Raw genomic sequence first — 21,512 nt, 5'->3', positions numbered from 1 at the left:
ACGGTGTCTGGCTCTAGCAAATCTTGGTGACAAAGAGGGCATACCCTCCCAAAGGTGCCTGTTTGCCTTTTCAGAATATGGCCTGTTAGAAGGTTCTTTCTGGTGAGGAGCAGAAGGGGCAGAGATGTGGCCTTTGGCCTGAGGTGTGTGCATATGTGAGTGTGTGCGCGCATATATGTGTCACCACTCAGCAGCCGCAGGGCAGAGGTGAGGGGAGGAGCATCTGAGCTCACCCCCTACACACATTGATCTTGCAGTACAGAGGGAAATCTTTTCATTTCTTTATGGCCCCAGGATAACCTTTCTGTCTTCTCGCAGTTGGGAAATAAATCCAAAAGAATGTGAGCTCTGAGCATCTTGGGATGCCCCGCATGCCTACACCAGGTACCTCAGGATGGGAGGGCCTCCCTTTGCCCCTGTTCAGGCCCCTTGGTAGCCAAGAGGTCTCCATTTCTTTGGGGGTAGTGGGCCTCCTTGCCCGCCTCCCTTCCCTGTAGCAGGAGGGGACAGCCAGGCCCCACCATGGACCCCCTGGAAGAAGCTGGTGGAATTTGGCTGCCCCAAGATGGAACTTTGTTTTTGGAACTCTTGCTCCTTTTCTCCACATCAAGATTTGGATGCCAGGGCCTGAACCGACCCTGGGGCTCCCCAAACAGGGGGTGCTCCCCTCCCTCCTCCACATGATTTCCTCCACTGCATCTTCGTATCATTCAGGAGGCCTGGGCTGCTGGGTCCTGGCTCTCGTCCTCCAGCCGTAGAGCTTTGTGCTCCAAGTCTTGTCATTTCTTCTCTTGCATTTGGGAGAACAAGAGCTGGAATGCTCTGAACCTTGTCTTCCTGCACTTACAGATTTTTCAGGGTGCAGGGTGGGCCCCAGATTCCTTTGCTCCTTTCCTCCCTCAGCTTCACTCAGAATATTTCCTGCCCAGGCCGACTAGTGGGACCCAGATTCAAATCAGGCAGCCTGTAGGAGCCTCCTCATCTCAAAGGGAGAGCAGAGATGGTGCCAAATGACTGGGATACGGTAGCATGGGACAGGTGTCCTAAATGACGTACAGGGGTGATGCTAGGGGAATTCAGAGAAAGGAGTGATTTATTTCAACCAGAGAGACTTATGGAAGGCATCCAGGAGGAGACCGCATTTGAACTGGGCCTTAGAGGACAAGGATTTGGACTGGGGTGAGGATGGAAAACAGTGTAAGCAAAGGCATTGAGTGGAATGACTGGGGCGCTCAGTAGTGAGTGTGGTGTGGTGTGGCTGGAGCAGAGGGTGGTGTTCTGGAAGTCGGTAGATTCAAGTTGAAGTTAGAAAAGGAGGTTTGGATTTGGATTGGGGCCTGTGTTGTTTGTGTCAACATTACTGGAGGCAGTGAGAAGCCAGGGAGGGTTTATAAGCACAGAGTATTCTGGCTTGCAGATAGCACACTGGTTAGGAGTGGGAGAAAATGAATGCCTTTTTTAAAAAATTGTATACAAAATCATTTTCCATTTCAAGTGAGCTTGTGATGAGCTCTGTGTTGACTGTGAGAACAGCCTGAGTTAATCAGGTGATGAGGCGACAAGAAAAGCAGAAGCAAGCTTCTTATGCCCAAGAGGGGAGCAAGGGCCCCAGACAGCACACTCCAGACCGAAGTGGGGAGGCCTTAGTGCTTTGTCAGAGCCAGAGCTGCGTGGCCACGGAGTGGCCGCCTCAGGAAGCAGGGAGTTCCCCGTTGCTGGTGAGTTTCAAGCATCGGCCAAAGATCAGCATCTAGAACCCCTGAGCTCCTTTGGGCCCTGAGATCTGGGGCGCACCAAGATTCTCTAAGTGGCCAGGGTCCGGGGAGAGGGGGACCGCCTGATTAGTCATTGCTGAAAAAGTTTCTTCTGGACAGAAACAACAACATCTGATTTCGGTCTCCTCCCTGGGGCTTCCCCTGCTATCCCACACCACCTGGGAGTGACTGGAGGGGTGCCTGGCAGGCTGTAGACAGAGTAGGGAGAGATGAGTCAGTTAAACTATGCAAGTCTCTTCTTGGAAGCCCCTTGATTCCACTGCAGACCACGCTGATCCAAGCACGGGCACAGTTCTGGAGAACCAAATGAATAACAAGCGCGCCTCATTCATGCCTATCACGTGCTTTCTGATGAATAAAAGCACTTCGAGATCACTTACCCTCCCAGTGACCCTGGGAAGCACCTCTGATGCTATTGGCAGAGTCAGGCCATGGTACCTGTCCCAGTTCATTTGGTTCCACAGGCATTTATGTCACATCTGTTCAGAGCTGGGCACTGGGCCAGGAGCTGCTATCACAAAGATGAGGGAGACACAGCCCTATCCTCATGAAGTTCACACTGTAGTTGGGGAATGAGGGCCCTGAACAATTAAGCATACAATGCAGAGTGATAAGTGCAGTGGTAGAGATATGCCCACTTAGGGGTTCTAGGAGCACAGAGGAGGGGAAATCAGGGAGGGCTTCCTGGAAGAGGGAGGCCATTCAGAATTCTTGGCAGTTCTTCCCTTAGTTGATACTAATGGTAGAGCTTTGTAGATTATGGAGTACTTTTACAGGCATCATTCATAGTCTCTCCATTCAGCAAACTTTTCTTTTTCAAGTTCGATTCATTCTTATTTGGTTGGCTTAGTGGGGATGAAATGCTAAAACCTTGTTGTTGGTTTTTTTTTAACTCTTTTTAAAAATTAAACCTTTTATTTTGAGATTATTGTAGACTAAACTGAAGTGGTAAAAAGTAATACAAAGGGATCCCATATACCTTTATCCAGTTTCTCCCAGTTACAACATCTTGCAAAATCATCCTGGAATATTGGTGTTGATAAACTCACTGGGATATTGGTGTTGATTGGCTCTGAGGACTAAAACATGAGAATAAAAAGACCTGCCCTCAGGACTTGACATTCTTATCACTCCCTGTGTGCCTTCTCATGACCCTGTGAGGAGGGTCCTAGATCCCCATGTTGCAAATGAGAAAAGGGGCCGAGAATGTGAGGTGCCTGGCCTAGTTGCTCACAGCACGGACTTGGCTGTGTCAGACTTGAAATGCATCCTCCTGGCCCCAGGGCTGGTGGGCTTCCTCAGCCACACTCCTGCCTGATGGCTGCCAGGCCTCTGAATTCAGGGGCCTGGGTAGAATAGTAGTACCTTCACCAACCCAGAGAGTGTAGCCCAAGCCCAGCCTCAGCCACATCAGGGAGAAACCCATCCACATGGTGAGGACCCACCTGTGCGGGGCACAGACCCCGGGGAGGCCTCAGAGCTAGAAGGGCCCTGTGGTTCTGGTCTGCCTCCCTCATTTAGAAGATGAGGCCTCGAGAGGAGAGAGGTCTGCCCCAGGTTTCCCAGGAGTCCAAGGCCAGGCCGCGTCTCCAGGCTCCCTGACAATCAGTTTAACTCATTGAAATCAACAGGCGCAGTTTTGTGTTCCCAGGTTTAAAAAGTGTGGAAATTTGCTCCTTCTTGCCTACAGATTCAGAGCTCTTCCAGGAATGGGGTTCCATGTGTGGCTAGGGGACTTCATAGAGGAGAAGGTCCCACCCTAACTGACTGAGCTTTGCCCTCAGGGCTGAGAGTGAAGTCTTCTTGAATTCTAACTCTGCTTCTAGGGTGATAGGCCATCATTGGGCTTGGAGTTGGCACATCTATGTCCCCTCTCTGAGCTCCATCTCTGTCCTCACACCCCAGAATTCCCAAGGACGTAATGGACTCACAAGGACTTTGCAAACTGGACAGTGCTAGGCAGACAAGAGGCCTCATGTTCTTGTGTTTGGAACCATGGGTCCCTGAAGATGCAGGGATTCAAGAGAGCAAACTCCTGGCTGCTCTTGGCCCCTTCAGTCCTCTCGTTATTCCACAGGTATCTGTAGGACAGCTGGTGGGTGCCCACGAGTGGTGCCATGAGTCAAATATGTGCTGTTTGGGGTTTTTTTTTTACTTTAATTATGGAAAATTTCAAAAGTAGATGGAATAGTCTAATCAACCTCTAAGCACCCATCACCCAGATTCAACAGTTATCGACTCCAGGCTTGCTTCATTGATAGCCCTGCTTCCCCTTTCCACTTTACTCTTTAACAACTTTATTGAAGTATAATTTTTATACCACCAAATTCACTGGTTTGAAATATATGAGTCAGTGATTTTTAGCAATTCTTAGAATTGTACCACTAATACCACAGCCCAGTTTTGGAACAGTTCCATCACTCCAACAGGAGCCCTGGTGTGGGTTTATAGTTAATCCTCTCCCCCCCACCCAGTGCCAGCCAACCCTTGCTCCACCTTCTGTGTGGAGATTGGCCAGTTCTGGACATTTTACTTATATCTGGCTCCTTTCAATTAGTGTCCTTTGAGGTTCACCCATGTTGTCACCTGTCTCAGTACCTTGTCCCTTCTTATTGTTGACTAGTGTGCCATCACACACATATACCACCTTTGGTCAACCACGCTTTATTTTGAAGCAAACTCCAGACATCACATCACTTTGTAAATATTTTAGAATGACTCTCTGCAAGATGAGGCCTTAAAAAGCATAGCCGTGATCCATGATACCATCATCACACCTAAAAAGTTAGTCAATCCCATCATGTCCTCAAATACCCAATCGATGTTTGCATTTCCAATCGTTTCATCATATATCATAGTATTTTTTTTTTACAGTTGTAGTTTTTACAGCTTGTTTGTTGGAATCGGGGTCCACATTGCAATCCAACTGTTGTGTCTCTAAGTCTCCTGTAATTTATAGAATTTCCCTCCATCTGTCTTTTCTTGCCTTGGAATTCATCTAGTGAAGAGGGAATCCATACTTTGTCATGTGGCCAGTGTCAGAGGCAAAGAGCGTCAGCCTTGGCAGGGGACTTAGAGATCAGGGCAAGTTTTCAGACAGATGGGAAAGCTTAGGCGAGTGAAGGTAGAGACCTGCCCCTAGACCCCTGTCCCACCCCTGCTGCCTCAGGCCCCAGGCCTCTCTGCCTCCTCAATCTCAGGTCATCAGGCCAGGCCCTGGGGACATGCCTCCCCTACTCTAGCATCTGCCCTCCTCTGGGTAGGTACATAGTGGGGCAGGTGTCTGGTCCTTCAGGATCGAGGCGGTTGGCCTGGCTCTGGCCCAGCTCCTGAGGGCCACCTGAGGCTCGGCAGTGAGCCTGGAGGAGCTCAGCAGCTTGTGGCCCCAGGCGGCCATCTGAGGCAGCCAGCCCTGCAGCCTGCCCCCTACACTGCCCCACTTTGTGCTGCCCTCCTTCTCACGTGTCTGTGTTTCTTTTCTCCTCCATGCTATGGCAGTGGTGCCCCGTGCTGATGAGACAATACTTGGTGCAGCCCCAGGCAGTCCTTTTCCAGGTAATTTCCTAGGGACCCAAATGACCCCCAGCACACACTTTCCTGGGGCACATGCCTCCTTGAGTCCCTTCTAGGATTCCTTGACCCCTCATGCTGCTTAGTTTCCAAAGTGTGATCCCTCTCCTTATCCTTCAGATCCTCATAATCGCCCTGGCAGGCAGGCAGCAAGGGGTTACACATAAATCTCATTTTATTAATGAGAAAAATGAGGCTAGGAGAGCTGGCCCGTCTTGCCTGAGGTTATACAGGTGAGAAACAGGCAGAGCCAGGGCAGGATCCCTGTTATTGCTCCTAGCTCACTGTTCTTTCTACCACAGGATCAGCAGCTATAAGTGATGCAGGTACAGATTAGCTAAAGAAGTCCATTCTCCTCCCTGTGTCTCAGTTGTCCAGGTTGGGAAATATGCCCCTGAGCATCCTTCCGGCTCGAGCATTTGAGAGTGCAAGACAGTCTGTCATCTGGAGCGTGGTGTCTGAGAGGATGGTGTGCATACATGGTGGGCTTGACCTTGAGGCCTCTCAGGAGTCTGTGGCAGTGGGCAGAGAAGTTTTATCCCAGTTGGTTGCCTTGGAATGGACAGTCTGTGAATTGCTGACCTGAGTTCGTTTCTCTTCCTGGGTTATAGTCAAGGGGCCCTGATGGGAAGGAAGCAGAAGCCCAAAATTACACCGTTAGAAAGAACTCCAAGAGCTCGGAGAAGCAAGAGATGGAACACAGCTGTTGCCTGTGGCTGTTGGTGGCTGGGTAGGAGCAATGGGGGGAGAAAAGGTGGCTGTGCTCCTGAGGGTGTAAGTCCACCAGCACACATGTGCATATGTGACTGTGTGTATGTCTAGGGTCTCTGCACCCAATTGTTCAGCCCTTGGCTTCCCAAGTCACTATGAGATACGGAAATAGATGCCATTGTTACCGGAAAAGAGGCACCAATAATGTGTTTTCGCTTATCTTCCTCTCTCCTTATCTTCTTTCCCACCTTTCTTTTTCTATGATTCTTTCTACCTCTCCCAGCCTCCGTTTTCACAATGGATTTGTCCTGCAAATAAATAATTACATATATCTAAGATAGTTAAGTTAAGGCTGAAAAAAAAAAGGTTCAGAAATTATGCAGAGGAAAGAGTAAGATCATTGCATGAGGTGCCAGCAATGATATGGTTGTGGTGATTGAGCACTGAATTTGACTGAGCTTCCTGGCAGCCAAGGCACAAAGGGTTATGGAGTGGTTTCCAATGTTCCTATTGTTCAGAGGTGAATTAACCATTCATTGGGAGAAAAGAAGCCTTTTTTCTGGTAATGACTTATAGGAAATATTGACATGGAATTTGAATATTCTGACGGGCATGTCTCCAGAGGTTAAAATAAAGGCTCTTTGTATGGCTGTTTTCTTTAACTGCCTCTAATCAATGTTGAATGCCTGATATTCTGTGACAGACCAGTGACGGCACTTCCCCAGGGACTTTACCTCATGGTAGGCAAGGACATTGTTTTCTGGTCACCTGATTCATTGAGGGGTAGAGGTGAGAGGTTAGCATATTATTTGGAGCTCTTGTTCCAACACTCCCCAGTTACTTGTTGAATGTTGTGGGGCATGTCATGCTGCTGGACCATACATTGATTCATGTAACAGGCACTTAAGGGGCTTTAGGACTGTTCCATGCTTTATGCTCTCAAGGCAACCTAGAGGGGACAAACAAACAGCCATTATACATAGTGGGAAGTGTGATAATAGAGGTCTGTGCAAAATAGCACCAAGTATGGACACATAGACAAGGGAGTCATGATTTCTTTGTAGGAATGTGGGGCCCAGGAATGGCTTTACCAAGGAGGTGACATTTGAGCTGGGTCTTGTGGACTGTGTAGGAGTTCTCTAAGTAACTGCATGAGATGGGCCCTCCAGGCAGAGGTAGGACAGTACCTGGAGTGGCTGAGGGGCCAGCCGGGGGAGTGAGGTGCCAGGAAACCCAGGAGATTGGGGAGAATGCAGTTGCCTTTAAAGATCACAGGCAGCTCAGAGGGACAGACAGTGATGAGAAATTAGTGAAATGACAGCATCGCCTGGCTCAGGCAGGAGCAGAGTGAGAGCTGTGGCATCCCACCAGAGAAGGAGATGGGGCTCAAGGCCAGCCCTGCCAAGTGGCGATGGTGGGAGGCACGAATGGCAAAGGGCAGTGAAGGCTGGTTTCTGAGTCCTGCTGTCCCCTGAGCCCCAGCTCTTTAGGAAAGTTCTCTTTACCTTCTGGCAACCATTGGTGGTTGGAGGACTGGATTTTTGGACGCCCAGTAACACAAGTTGAAGGTTTTGTGTCTTGAAAAGATGATTCAAACCCAACTGTTGAAGCGATTGGACAAACTTTGATACTGAATTTATTAACTAAAACAAGATCAAATAACAAAAAGTTCTTTCATCTGGACATTAAATAAGTTAAGAGGCAGGATGGGCCACTCACCCTCCTACCATTTTCTTAAACGCAGGTTGGCTATGCTTTCTTGGGAAACAGAGGCTTTCCTTTGTAGACCCAGCTGCCTACCCTGGAGTCTGGGAAGGCGCAGGCCTGCCAGTGGGGAGGGGAGGGGTGCAGGCTGAGAGCCTGCCTGGCTTTCCTGAGGATAAGGGTCACTCACTCATTTGCTCATCCAAGTGTTCATTGTGCAGGCTCCTCCAAGTCAAATCCCAGCTTGTCTTCTTTTTATCTTAACCTCTTCTGCTTTTACCTCCTACAGCTATTGGCATGTGCCCTGTTTTGGGGTCACTCCAGTCTTCTCACCTCTGAGCCTTCCTTCAGCTCTTCTCAGCCTGGAGGGCAGGGATTGCTTGGGTTCAGGGTAAATACAGCCGGGCCCAGGAAGCCTTTCCTGACCCCTTCCCACCCTGTGTAAATGAACGGTTCTGTGTGCTTGTCCCTCTTGGGTGGAGCTTCAGGGCCACGTGTCCTTTCCCTTGAGGTTTGTGAATGCAGGTCAAAGGGCATGTCTGGTCTTCACATGGCATCTTGCACACAAGAGGCTCCACAAATTCTAAACATCTACTATGTTCAGGCCTCCACTAGGACACTCGGGAACAAAGAGGGATGGGAGGCTCTGTCCCCACCCTGGGGGCCCAGAAACCCCAGAGACCCTCACAGAGGCATTTTGACCTCCCATCTTTGCACACAGCAATGCCTTGAAGGAGGAGCTTCCAATGAGCTTTACTTCCAAATTTGTTTTTAGCAAATTAGGAGGCTAATGTCATGACTAAGTCCCATTCTGTGTTGGATAAAGTCTAGTCAGTGACCTTTTCCCAATAGCTCCCTGCTGCGTGGAATGAAGACTCTGCTGGGTGTGACCTATAGGAAGAAATACATTGTTATCTCTACCTAGTACACACATATCCACTTACACATGAAACAAAGATTAATGAAACAGGACTTACTCTTTCTGTCTGAGACTCTTGGATATTTTCTGTCCTAGTCCATTCTAATTTCATCTTTTAAAAGGTTGGTACTAGTAAACTGATTTCATGTGATACAGGGTTAGGACACAGTATGAAAATCATTAAGGTGATTGTCAAGACTTTGGAATCAGATGGATGCAGATTTGCATCCTGGCTCTGGCACCTAGAAGCCGTGTGACATTAGGCAAGCTACTTCCTCTTTATAATAGAAGTCTCAGTTTCTTCATCTGTAAAATAGGGATAACAAAGAACCTACTACAGAGGGTAGTTGTGAGGATTAAATGGGATAATACAGGTAAAGCTTCTGGCACAGAGTAAGTGATTGATAAATGTGAGCTTTGACATATTCGTGAAGATTTTGGTTCTTACTGTCCTGGTACCACTTGGTGGAGCCAGCTGAGTGAAGGCAGGACTCCTGCCTCCTGGGGAATGGTAGTCAGGAAGGACTTCCTGGAGGAGGAGTCACTGAAGCAGGACAGCAGGTTGGCCAGGACCCATTACTGTCCTCACAGTGGCCAAGAACCCTGTGTGAGCATCACCAGGCCACTCGTCTCCTTTTCCATGAAGGGCAGACTTGTTTCCAAGGAGTTTTGGCTGGACCTAGAGCTGACCATGTTAGATGCCTTTGCCTTTCACAGTTAGGTCTCTAATCCACCTGGAATTGATTTTTGTGTCTGGTGTAAAGTAAAGATCCAATTTCTTTTTTCCCCCTTGTTTCTTGTTACCCCGCAGTGTTTATTAGAGTCCATCCTCCCCTGCTGATTTGTACATCACCTCTCTCATATATCAAGGTTCCATATTTGCGTGGATCAGTTTCTGGACTCGATTCTGTTTCACAGGTCTATTTATCTGTGCCGGTGCCAGTCCCATACTGTCTTAATTACTGCAGCTTAGTGGTGATTCCTGATGTTGGGGAGGCCTGTCCCTCATCTTGTCCTTCTCCCTTAGAAGCACCTGGGCTGCTTCAGGCCTGTGCTCTTCTCTGCATGTTTCAGAATCAGCCTCTGCTGGAAATGTGCAGAGAACCCCTGAGCTCTGGACAAGAATCCATCTCAGGGTGACTGGGCTTGCCATGCCTCTTAGACTCACGGCTGCCATCCATCCTGGTGGGCATTTGAGCTGCCCTGAAAATACTTTTTAATTCATTTGCAGAAAGAAGAGCCAGGAAAGTGCCCAGGTCTGAGTCTGCTCTGCCTGCCACTTGCCTGGTGGCTCCTATGGTTTCCCTCCCAGTGGCTCAGTCCTTGTCATCCTACCCAGGGTGTCTGTAAACTACTTTCAGAAGACTGCTAGCTTCTTCATCTCTGCCTGCCAAGGACATAGCCCCGGACAGACAGGAATGTGTCCCCCATTGGCAATGCCAGGGTCCTGGAGGAAACTCCCTGCACCAAAGCTTGGCACAACCAAATTGTTTGGTTTAGGTGTTTGCAGATATATTCTTTACCAAAAGATAGGCCTGGAGGTGGGTGAGAGGATAAGATCTGTCACTCGTGCTTCTACTGAAGCCTGTCTTTGAATGGGAAGATCCACATTGGCATCTTGATAGCCTTCCCTGGAGACCATTCTGACAGTGGCTCGGATGCCAAGGAAATGACTCATCCCAAGCTCTGATTCCATGAAATGGCTTAAAGAAAGGAGCATGACTCATGGGCCAAATGCACACAGTTGCTGTGGACTTGGTAAATCAGATGTATACACTGCAGTTTTCAGCATGCAGGTGTTTATGTGCTTCCAGAGTTCAAAAACACTGGCCAACTGTGAGTCATTTGGTTTGGTATTTTGGCTTTTGGGTAAGAGTTTATGGTAAACCATCCCCTGTTGACCCTGGGCAAAGTCCTCCTCCCTTTGGGCCTCAGTTTACTCATCTGTGAAATGAGGATTTGGATGGGATAATGGCCCAGATTCCCTTTAACCCTTGTTTCTGTGATTCTACACCTGTGGTTTGAGAATACTTAAATCAGAAACCTTTCTTTCCACCCTCCTGGCTATGAGACTCCTTTTTCTGCTTTGCTTTAGGTTACGGATATCTCCCTCCCTGCATGGAGGAAGATGGTCATCTCTGGCCAGCTGGGCTGGGTGAGGGGTACCTGCAGGCCACAAAGAAGCTAGGTTTGAATTCTTGTGAGGCTATACTGCATCCTGTCCACCAATTCACCCAGGGAGCCTTGCCATTTCTGGGTACTGTCTTGTTCTGTTGAGCTGAATCTACCCTCTCAACACCGGGCATCTTAGCCCTCTGCAGGCCTTGGTGCTGGCCTGGGCTGGCCCAGCTGGGTGACTGAGCCCAGAATGTGGCGGTGGCATTGGGCTGGGATGTTTTAGAGTCCCGCTGCTGAGATGTCTATTTTGTTTCCTCTTTCAGACCGCCGATTATTCAGCCATGGCCTCGCTGGCTGGCGGGCTGGATGACATGAAGGCTAACCTGACCAGCCCCACCCCTGCCGACATCGGGAGCAGCGTGCCTGGGCCGCAGTCCTACCCCATTGTGACAGGTGAGGGCACCTAGGGTGTGGGGGGTGAGTGGCAGAGAGAGGGAATGTGTGTGTGATGAGGAAAATGGTTTCTTGGTGCTTTTGACTGACTGGCCATCTTTGTTTTAATGAGGTTATGAGGTCCTGGAACAGGTGAGGCAGTAGGGGACTGCTGGGTCCAAGAGTTGTGGCTTTGATGAGACATGCTCTGATAAAGCCGGAGGAGAACAAATGGCAGATGGGCTACGGGCTGAGAGGAGTGGCAGGGAAGCCTGGCGTCAGAGAGGCTGGCGATTTCTGGGCCCGCTGTGGGTGGGACTGAGTGTTCAAAGGTCTTGGAAGAAAGGCAGCCCTGGTTGGCCTCAGCCTGGAGGATGAAGAGAGTCCTGTCGGATTGTCGCCAGGGGTTTCAGACTGCCAGGCAGAGGTGGAGTCATGAGGGGCAGGAGGTTGAGGCTGCCTTTCTGGAAGGCCCAGGACCAGCCACTTTAGCTGTCAGCCTAAAGATGAAATGTTGGGCCGTGGAGGCCCACAGCTGGCTTTGAACTTGCCATTAACAAGCTGTGTGCTCTTGGGTAAGTTATATAAGAATTCTGGGCCATAGTTCTTTAATCTGTAAAATCTGTACCTCCTACCCCACAGTGTTGCTGTGAGGATTAATGCGTCAAACGTATAGGGTGCTTAGACTCTGGCCTAGCACATGGCAAGCACATGTCACTATTATTATTCATCTAAGAGCCATCTCACAGTGGCTGGTCACCACCAGGCTCACTACCGTGAAATGGCTGGACTGGGAGGGCTGGACAGGCAGACGCCCCTCCCTGCTCCAGCAGCACTGAGGTAATATGGATGGACAGACTCGGCCATCAGCTCTGGGAGATTGTCCAACCATGCAGGCAGGGGGCAGTCTTGGATACTGAACAGACAGATAGTGGGGGGCTGGGGGATGGCACTTAGACCAGAGCCTTGAGGTCCAGCCTGAGGTACCAGGATATCCCTGCAGGCAGATAGGCAGGACACAGTAAATAGTGACTGAGACAGGGGGTTCTGAGAAATGTAAGTGGGCTGTGGTTGTATCAGGGTAGCTGGGGGCTGGACCTGGGTTAGGACTTTAGGGGTGAGGTCGGATGAGACAGGCTCTCAGTCCCAGCCTCATGTAGGCTCCAGGGCAGGGAGGGCCCCGCACTGAGGCCTGGGCTGGCCCAGTTCTGAAACTGGGGCTCATAGGGCTCAGGCAGGAGCAACCAGGGCTCTGTTTGCAGATCCGGGCATCACGTGGGAGCAGTTAGGAGGCAAGAGTGACTTGGTCCCCTGTCTATCTGAGATGGGCCAAGAACGTGGAAGGCAGCCGAGCCTGCAGTTGGGGAGGTATCAATAATGGGGCAGGGATGGGGGTGGCGTGGGCAGCCTCAGCCAGAATGAACTTTTACTAACATCACAGGTGTCCCATGAATCCCTGTGACAAGTCCTCTGATAGCACCCCTATTTTACTGATGCAGAAATCAAGTGTCAGAGAGGGGCTTGCCCAATATAAGAAGAAAGGGGGAGAGTTGGACCCAGCCTTTGGTCTCCTGGGTCTTTATTCTTTTCAAGGAACTACAGCTAATTAGGGATGTGAGGGTGGTAGGGTAGAAAGAAGTCTGGACTAATTAATAATAATAGTAAGTCACTTTATCTAGTAGTCACTGAGTACTAGACACTCTACTTGGTGAACTTGTTTTACCCTTGGGGGAGCCCTGGGAGGTGGGTATTATTATATCACATCCATTTCATAAACAAGGAAACTGAGGCCTGGGGCAGTTAAGTAGCTTGCCAGTGATCACAGCTAGTGAGCAGCAGGGTTACAACTGAGCACCAGACCGGTTGTCAGCTCCTCTACCAGGGAGATAATCTGGGGGCTAATCTTGGTGCTGGCACTTCCTTGCTGTGACTTTGGACGCATCTCTGAGCCTTGGTTTCTCCATCAGTAAGATGGTCCTGGTCTCTCAGGGCCCTTGTGGGGATCAAATGAGATCCCCAAGGGGACTACTCTGCAGAGGGAGGGTTTGTTACTGCAGTTGGGGTTCATGGGTTTAGGTAGATCGCAAGAAGACATTCTACCATCTGCCTATTTAGATGGAAAATAATCCAGTGAATGCTGGGACTCTGGTTGCATTTCTGAGATTCTTGTCTACTGATATAGCAAACTGGTGTCCAGCTGCCCAAAGGGCTAATGTAGCCCACAGATATGGTTAGGAGGGTTCCCATAGGACTTTTTATAAATTTGAGTCAACATTAAAAATTTTTTTAAACTAGATCTCTGGCTTCCCTGGAAAAATCAGAAGATCTGTCCACACTGGGCCAAATTCCCACATGGTCGGGTAGGCAGGGGCTCAGTGGCAGCAGCCTCTCATGGCAGGCCCTGCCCACCTGCTCTCTCATTTAACTACAAGTCTAACCTGGAAAGGAATTTGAGTTGAATACCCCTGATGTAGAAAGTCGGTGCTAAGAGCCAGCTGGCTGGATTAGCTGTCCAGAAGTCTGCAGAAGACATCAGTTGGCCCAGGTGGCAAGTCTGGATGTGGGCTGGGTTTTCAGGAAAACCTTGACCAAAGATTTGTTTCTATTTTGACTGTCTATTTTATAGTCACATCATAGAGCAGAAAAAGAATATAAATATCTCAGACCAAAGGCAGAATTATGCTTAAAGTGAAAATATTGAAATTATTCTAATTATAAATATATAATACTTATGTAATAGTATAATATTATAAATATAACCACTAGCTTTTTTATAAGTAAACAATAGCTGGATAGAAAAATAATAGTGGAAAACATTAACAATAGTACCAAAAAAAAAGAGAGAGCATGCTGAGGAATAAACTTTAAAACTCCACGAAGGGAGAATAAATGGAGAGATACAACTTGTTCTAGGATAGAAAGACCCATATCATGAAGATGTCAGTTTCCCCTAAGTAATCTACTCATTCAAAGCATTTCCAATCAAAATACCAACAGAGTTTTTTTTTTTTTAACTTGTCAAAATGACACTAAATACTGGATAAACACTCAAGGGTGGCTAGAAAAATTCTGAAATAAAGAAATGAGTAAAACAGAGTGTATTTTAAAATGTTATGATAAAGCTACAACAATTAAAACTGTTACTGAAACTGAAGTCAATAGACAAATGGGACAAATGGAATAGCATAGAGTCTGGAAATAGATCGAAATATATGTGGATTCTTCTAAATGCAGCATTTCAAATCAGTGGAGAAAAGAGAAACCATTCAATTAATGGTGTTGGGACAATTGGGCCTGTTGAATCCATACCTCACTCTCTATATCAAAATAAATTCCAGGTTGATCAAAACTTTAAAATGAAATTGTTTATAATTAAATACTATGTACTTTGATAAGTAAATACTCAGCATGTCTAAACTGTAAGATGTAGTTGAGTAGCCGAGGGCTTGCCCTGTGTACAGAACCACCGTAAACCCAACGGTCCTGGACACAGACTTACTGTGTTTGACGTACTTTGAGCGTGATTCTACAAATAGGTGAGGAACTTTTGGCAACATTCCAAGTAAAACAAGATACAAGCTTTGCTCGATTTACACGGTAGTTGCATTCCTAGAAAATTCAGTGTATATTAAGACCATGGAAACTGCAAGTTCACATTTATATGGAAATGAAGTTCCATTCTAGATTTAAATAATTATAAGCAGATTTTTCCCCTACATGAATGTTTGGCAGGACATGACAGTAGTGCAGAGTGAAGGAGGGTTCTTCATTGTGTGGGGCTGCTCCATGACTAGCCAATAACACTTGTCAATCATATAAAAGCCCCCACAAATGTTCAAAACACCCTCAAGGGGGCAGTTGACGACCCCACTGAGAGCTGTTAGAACACCTTGAAGGAATGCCCCCAGGAGTTGTTAGGGTGGGACTCCTTGTCACCACACAGCATTAATTTAATTCCACCTGTGCTCCTGGACACAGTTCTGAACTGTTGAGAGGCGAGCTTGAGTCTCCAGCCCCACCTCCCACCTTCTTCCCTCCTCACGAGGCCTGGAGCGGAGCAGGCGCTCATCTGGACTGGGAGCCCAGCTCGGGGCTCTAGCCAGGCCTGCCAGGCTGGGGTCTGGAAGGTGGTTAGGCTCTATACTGCTCTGTCCCAGCCCTCATCCTCCTGGCTGCCTAGGGAAGTTCTCGTTAGAGAACAAGTGAATGTCTTTCCATCATTTATACGCCACATTAAATATTAAGTTAAACTCCTGCTCTACCAACCAGGGCCACAGTTCAGAAACTACTCGACATTTACAAACCAGTGACATGGCCAGCCCATTCCTGCATTGTCAGCAGTTTGGGCCTTTCCTAATTGGGACTAATTATCTGCAGGTGTGTCCTTGGGTCACAGGCCTGCTGATGGGGCAGCCACTGTGCCTACCTGCCAGGGCAGGGCACCGGCGAAGGACCCAGCAGTCTGCCCCCAGCTGTGCCCACCTGATCCTTTGCCTGGGAGAACAAAGGAACGGGGCCAGCCTGTGTCTTTGCTGGCCCCTTCCCCTGAGGACCATCTCTTTGCATCAGCAAATTGGAATGGCAGGAGGAGACTGAGGGAGGCTACTTCTGGTTAAACAACTTTGGGAAACACCAGCCTGGTGGATGACCCAGGTCCTGGGATCTGAGGCATCCCCTGGACACTGTCCCCTCTAAGCAATAGACACTGTTTATGGGGCAGTGGATGAGCACCCACAAAGACAGACAGGTGGCTGCCGAGTCCCCAAGACCACCAGTTCTGATTTCCTGATATCCTCCAGGCTCGATGTTTGGAGCCTCAGTACCCCAAACTTGGTACTTGAAAGAAAGTCAGTCCATCCTCTTCTGCCTTTTTCATCTGAGCAATAGCTGAGAGCTGAAGGGAAGAGCACTGGACCCAGGAATCAAAGGAATGAGTTTAATCTTGGACTTTGCCACCTAACTGCCTATCTTTCAGCAAATAGATTGTCCTCTCTGAGTCTCAGTTTTCCTGTCTATGAAATGGGGATGATAATTCTTGCCCCACCTGCCTCCTTTGGCTGTTGCAAGGATATAGTGAGACAGTGAAGGGGAAGGATTTGAGAGCCACCAAGGGGGCATCTGAGATTGTGTGGGCAGGAAAGAAGATTTGGAGGGTCCAGTATCCAGTGTTGGCTCTTCTTAGCCTCCTTCAGGCAAATACCCTGACCACAGACAGGCAGGGTGGGAGGGTCCTGCAGAAAACTGCTTACTTCACAGCCAGAGAGACCCAGGTCCAGGAGGGGAGGGGACCCGCTCAAGGCTACATCCAGTGAGTTAGAACTGAAACGGGAGCTCACCCAGGGCCTGGCTTCCACAGCCTGCTGCCAACTTATGGTTGGATGGACTAAAAAAATCCCAGTTTAAATTTCCAGAAGGCATTTCTTTTAGTATATAACTGAGAATGTCAGCAGGAAAGCCAGACTGCCTGGCCTTGAAGCCCAGCTTCACCATATTCTAGCTATGTGACCTTGGGCAATTTACTAGCCTCTGTGCCCAAGGTACCCATTACCTGTTAAATGGGGCCCAAGATAGAACTTGCTCACCGGCCTCCTACAAGGATTACATGCACCGTCCATGCAGAGTCTTAGGCGTTTGGCACATAATAAACACTTAACGAATGGTAGCTGTTAGTGTGGTCCTGGACTCTTGTACCAAAAAGTCTGGTGAGGTGCCAGCCTGCTCTGAACAGTCATTTATTCATCTCTCCGTGGGCAGCACCTTCTTTGACCTGTTTTTTATGAACCTTTTTTTATGAACCAACTAAATACCCCTTCACTCAAAGTGAAGTCCTAATGAAAAATAAAAGCAAAAATTTGAAGAATGCCTTATGTACCCAGGCTGCCAAAAGGTGCTGGAAAAATGACAGTAACAGCTCCAATACAGCATGATACCCTGTAACCAGGTGCTCAGCCATGGAACTTCCCTAGGAACCCCGTGGAAGATGCTGGGCTGTCCAAGTTGTGCGCCTTGGAACGGAGTGTGATATCGACAGTTACTGTGTATCAGGCTGTCAGTCTGTACTCGGCTGGGAATATGATGGTGTCCCTGGCGGACGGTCCCTGCTCTCGCTGAGCTTACCTGCTGGGGATAGCTAGACAATTCACAGCAAATACAGAAAAAAAAATGCAATGTAATGTCATACTTGTAGGTGCTCTGAAGAAAACAGGAGAGAGTAGAGAAAGACTGAGGTTGAGGGGAGTGATGAGAGGGATGGGGGACGAAGCAGAGCCTCTCTAAAAAGGTGGCATTTGATCTGAGATCCCAACCATGAGAAGCCTTGAAAAGATCTGGGGAAAAGGCATTCCAGACAGAAGATACAGCCTGGGAAAATGCCTTTTAACTGTATAAATGAGTGAGATGCTGAGAGAGTAGGGCCATTTCTCAGTTCTCTGTCCCCTGCCACTTGGGCCTAGCCCATAATCAGGCCTCAGGGACTCCGGGAGTTACTGGAAACCTCAAGGTTGGATAGCCCAACCCATCATCCAGCCCTGGGATCTATTCTCTGTCAGGACTTGGTCACCTCTAGTGATGGAGATTTCACAACCTCAAAGGCAAAGAATCTTCAAAAAGGACTTACTTGAAACTGTTCTCTGTTAAAGTGACTTCCTTTCCCACTGGCAAGTGAGAGCCGAGGTGTCTGCAAAGTCCAGGCTGGCATCCATGTGTGGACTCAGACCCAGGCACGACCTGAACATCCCTCGGCTGGCATTCTGTGTCCTCATGGTCCAGCCCAGAAGTTGATAGGTCTGCATGTGTTTTTTAAACTTAAAAAAAAAATCAGATCTTATACTTTAAAGATCAGAGAACAACCCAAATGTCCGTGAGTAGGGGACCATTCCAATAAATAACAGCTCGTCCATACAGTGGAGTACCGTGCACCTGTAGGAAGAAACCAGGGAGTGCTCCTGTCCTGAAGGATCTTGGAGAGACATCATCCATGAAAAAGAACAAGAATAGCATGTACAAAACGCTACCTTTTGTGTAAAGAAGGGAGGGGCAGTGGGAATGTGTATTTGTATTTGTGCACAGGAGCGTACAGAGATTCTGGAAGGATACTCAGTAACCATGTTTGGGCAGAGACTGTGAACCAGGTGTAGGAAAAGGACTTTTTACTAAATACCATTTACAATTTTAATTTTTTGAAGCTTATGTATATCAATACATCACTATCAAAAAGTTAAATTTAAAAGTGCCTCAGAATGAGAAGATAAAGACTAAAATGTCTGACTTCTTTTGGAAAGTTGGAAGACCATGCCCCAGGGTCCGCATCCCCACGTGGCTGCACATGAGTAGAGTTGAGAAGGGGCCGCTGCCCTCCCTGAGCCGCACTCTCTCTCCTGTTTGCCCCAGACTCCACTTGGCCAGCTCTGCTCACTTTCCAAGTTCTGTCTTGGGCTGCGTTTTACAGGCGGGGACCTTGGGCACAGAGGCTAGTAACTTGCCCAAGGTCACACAGCTAGAATACGGTGAAGTGGGCTGCAAGTCCAGGCAGTCTGGCTTTCCTGCTGACACTCTCGGTTATGTGCTAACTGAACGTTTTGAGTACATAGGGGCCTCTGGCCCCTGTGGGCATATGAGTTTTCTACCTGCCCCAGCCTCATCCTCCCTGTCTCCTCTGATTCCTGCCCAACAGAAAACCCCCCTCTCAGGCCAGAAAGGGCCAACCACAGGCTGTCCAACTGGTCTTGCCCGTCCCTGACTCCAGGCCTTTGCTCACGCTGTTCTGCCTGCCTGGAATGGCTTTCCCCAAATAACAGCTCAGTGTACAAGACATCCAGTGGGGAGGGCCTGGAGTGCCAAGTGCCAAGTCCTCCAGAATGTGCAACAACTCTGCATTTCAGACTGATGCAGTGATGTCGCACTCTGTCCAAACTAAAATGTCATGAACCTGCTTCTGGGGACCACGCCCAGAGAGAAAACTCAATATCCAAGATCAGAACTGTCCCCAGAAATATAAGGCTATTTGCATTCCAGAAAGGTGAATCCAACTGGGGTTTAAAGTATTTGCTAAATAGACTCACAGTTACAGATTCTAGACAAAACTAGAATTTTGAAATCTAAGTGTTTGGAAGGATACCCAGAGGTTCAGAGAAGCCAGAGGTCTGATCATTTTAAAGCCAAAATGTAATTTAAGCTTCTCCTTAGTTAAAATGCACATCAAAGGAAAGTATGATTTGCTTTCAGGTTAGCACAATGTTCCCAAGAACTATTTGTTGAATAAATGAATTAATATTTGTGTAAAGTGCAGTGTCAATTAAAAAAAATAATTTCAGCAGAAAGTACTCCACTCTAGTTGTTTCTGACCTTGTATTTTGTGGGATAAAAATAAACAAAGCTGAATGGCCGTCCTGGTAATGCACTCATAGATTTTTACACTAGCGGGCAGCTTGGAAGCCGACCTTTCCGAATAGCCTTCGAGCAGGTCTCTGGGCCTCCAGCTTCCCAGCTCGCCCTGCCGTGATCCATCTTCTTAAAATAGTGATTTCATTAGCTCGTTCTCCTAGTCAGAGATCTCCACTGCCTTGCCATTATCCGCAGGAGAAAATGCACCAAACTGTATCTTCTGGCAATTAGCAGAGCACCTGCCTCTCATCATTCGTTCATTCTCTCACTTACTCACTCATTTCTCCATTGAAACCCAGCTCCTTCTTCGCATCAGACCATAGGCTGCTAGGCTTGGTCTTGCGCACTGTAGTCTCCCTGCCCTCAACATACTCAGTCTGATGGGGGAGGCAAATGTGGATGCATGTGCAAGGCAAAACAAAACAAATAAAAAAAAAAAAAGAGAGAGAAATACGAGGGAGAAGCCAAGGAAGGCATGCAAGAGGAAACTATTGCTTCTCCTTGGCTATGGGGTTTGGGAACATTTTGTGGAGGACACCATGTGTAACGTTCTCTGGCAGAACCATGAACTCTTGGTTTCTCTGCTCTGAAGCTTGGTCTGGTCTCTCACAACACCTTCAGCTTTAATAATGCCTTTTAAATCTTGCCCATTGTTAAATAAATGCAAATGGTGTGGAAGTATATGTAGCAACATGTGACCGTCTCCCCTCACCCCATTCCTGGCCTGTTCTGCTGTCAGCAGTGTTGATAGTTTGGTGTGTGTCCTTCCAGAACTTTTTCTATGCATAAAAAACTGTATCAGGTGATACACATATAGTTTGTTTTCTTCAAATGGGTTTTTACTCTTTATACTGTTGTTCAATTTTTAAAACTTTTTATTTCATGTTTTATGGACACCCAATGTCTGTAGGTTCAGAACTTCCATCCTCTCTAATGTTCTGAGTGCACCTTCGTGAACTTTTCTGTAGCAATAAAGGCTAGAGAATTCGTACCTCAGGGCTAAGAGGTGAATCCCTCTCAGTTTTTGATACCCGGGCTGCAGACAGAGAAGGACAGGGTCCAGGAAGGGGAGTGGGCAGGAAACCCTGGCATCCAAGGGCAGCCCAGGGCTGTCGGCTTACAGACAGCAGACTAGGGACCTGGCCGCTGCCTCTCACCTGCTCAGGGATGTAGGGGAGGAGGTATGATTGCTACGAGCTCATCAGGGGAAGCCACAGGGAGGCAAGCTTTAGTTGAGTGCAAGGAAGAACTTTTTAACAGTTTGAACTCTCTGAAGCAGGAATAGGCTGCCTCCGGAGATAATAAAAGTGATAGCTAATGTTTATTGAGCATTTGTTACGTGCTTTGGTTCATTTCATCCCTTGCTCTATGAAACTAGGTACTATTTTTGTCTCAACTAATAGTGAAAGAAATTGCCTAAGTTCATATAGCAGTAAGTAGCAGAGCTGGTTTGCTCTAATCCCTGTTCCGTTCTGCTTCTGTTGGTAGTAAGATCCAGGTCATTAGAAGTATTCAAGCAGAGCTCTCTCACATTCACCTGCAGCACAGCTAGACTGGCATCTGCTGGGGTCTATGAAAGCTGATCAAACTGCAGAATCTCTTGTACAGACTCTGGAGCCAGACTGCCTGTCTTTGAATCCCAGCTCTTATCCCACTTATGAATGGGTGACCTCAGTTGCAACTGTGTGTGTATGTGCCTCAGTTTGCTCATCTAAAAAATGGGAATCGAACCTTGTTACATGGATTAAATGAGTTAATATTTCAAAAGCACTCAAAACTCTGCCTGGAACACGGTAAGTGCTATGTAAGTGTTGTTTGAAACATCTGGAATTCAGGAAAGCAGCCTGAGCCAGAGAGCCAGGTTTAGGGGTCCCCTGCAGCAAAGGGCTGGAGGAGGTGCT

General features: G+C 48.0%; 1 protein-coding gene across 4 annotated transcripts in view; it reads left to right on the top strand.

Moving 5' to 3' along the window:
* The window catches only part of PAX5 (paired box 5), a 176,692-nt gene that overhangs the window by 91,252 nt on the left and 63,928 nt on the right, over nt 1-21,512 (top strand). For all 4 annotated transcript variants that reach the window (XM_064490316.1, XM_031450041.2, XM_064490317.1 and 1 more), the window contains exon 7: nt 11,121-11,250. In XM_064490316.1, the coding sequence (XP_064346386.1) occupies nt 11,121-11,250 (130 nt within the window). The remainder of the gene's footprint in view (nt 1-11,120; nt 11,251-21,512) is intronic.

The sequence above is a fragment of the Camelus dromedarius genome, chromosome 10 (genome assembly GCF_036321535.1).
Source record: "Camelus dromedarius isolate mCamDro1 chromosome 10, mCamDro1.pat, whole genome shotgun sequence".
NCBI lineage: Eukaryota > Metazoa > Chordata > Mammalia > Artiodactyla > Camelidae > Camelus > Camelus dromedarius.
The sequence above is the reverse complement of the archived record's forward strand: the minus strand, read 5'-3'. Positions and strand labels throughout refer to the sequence as shown.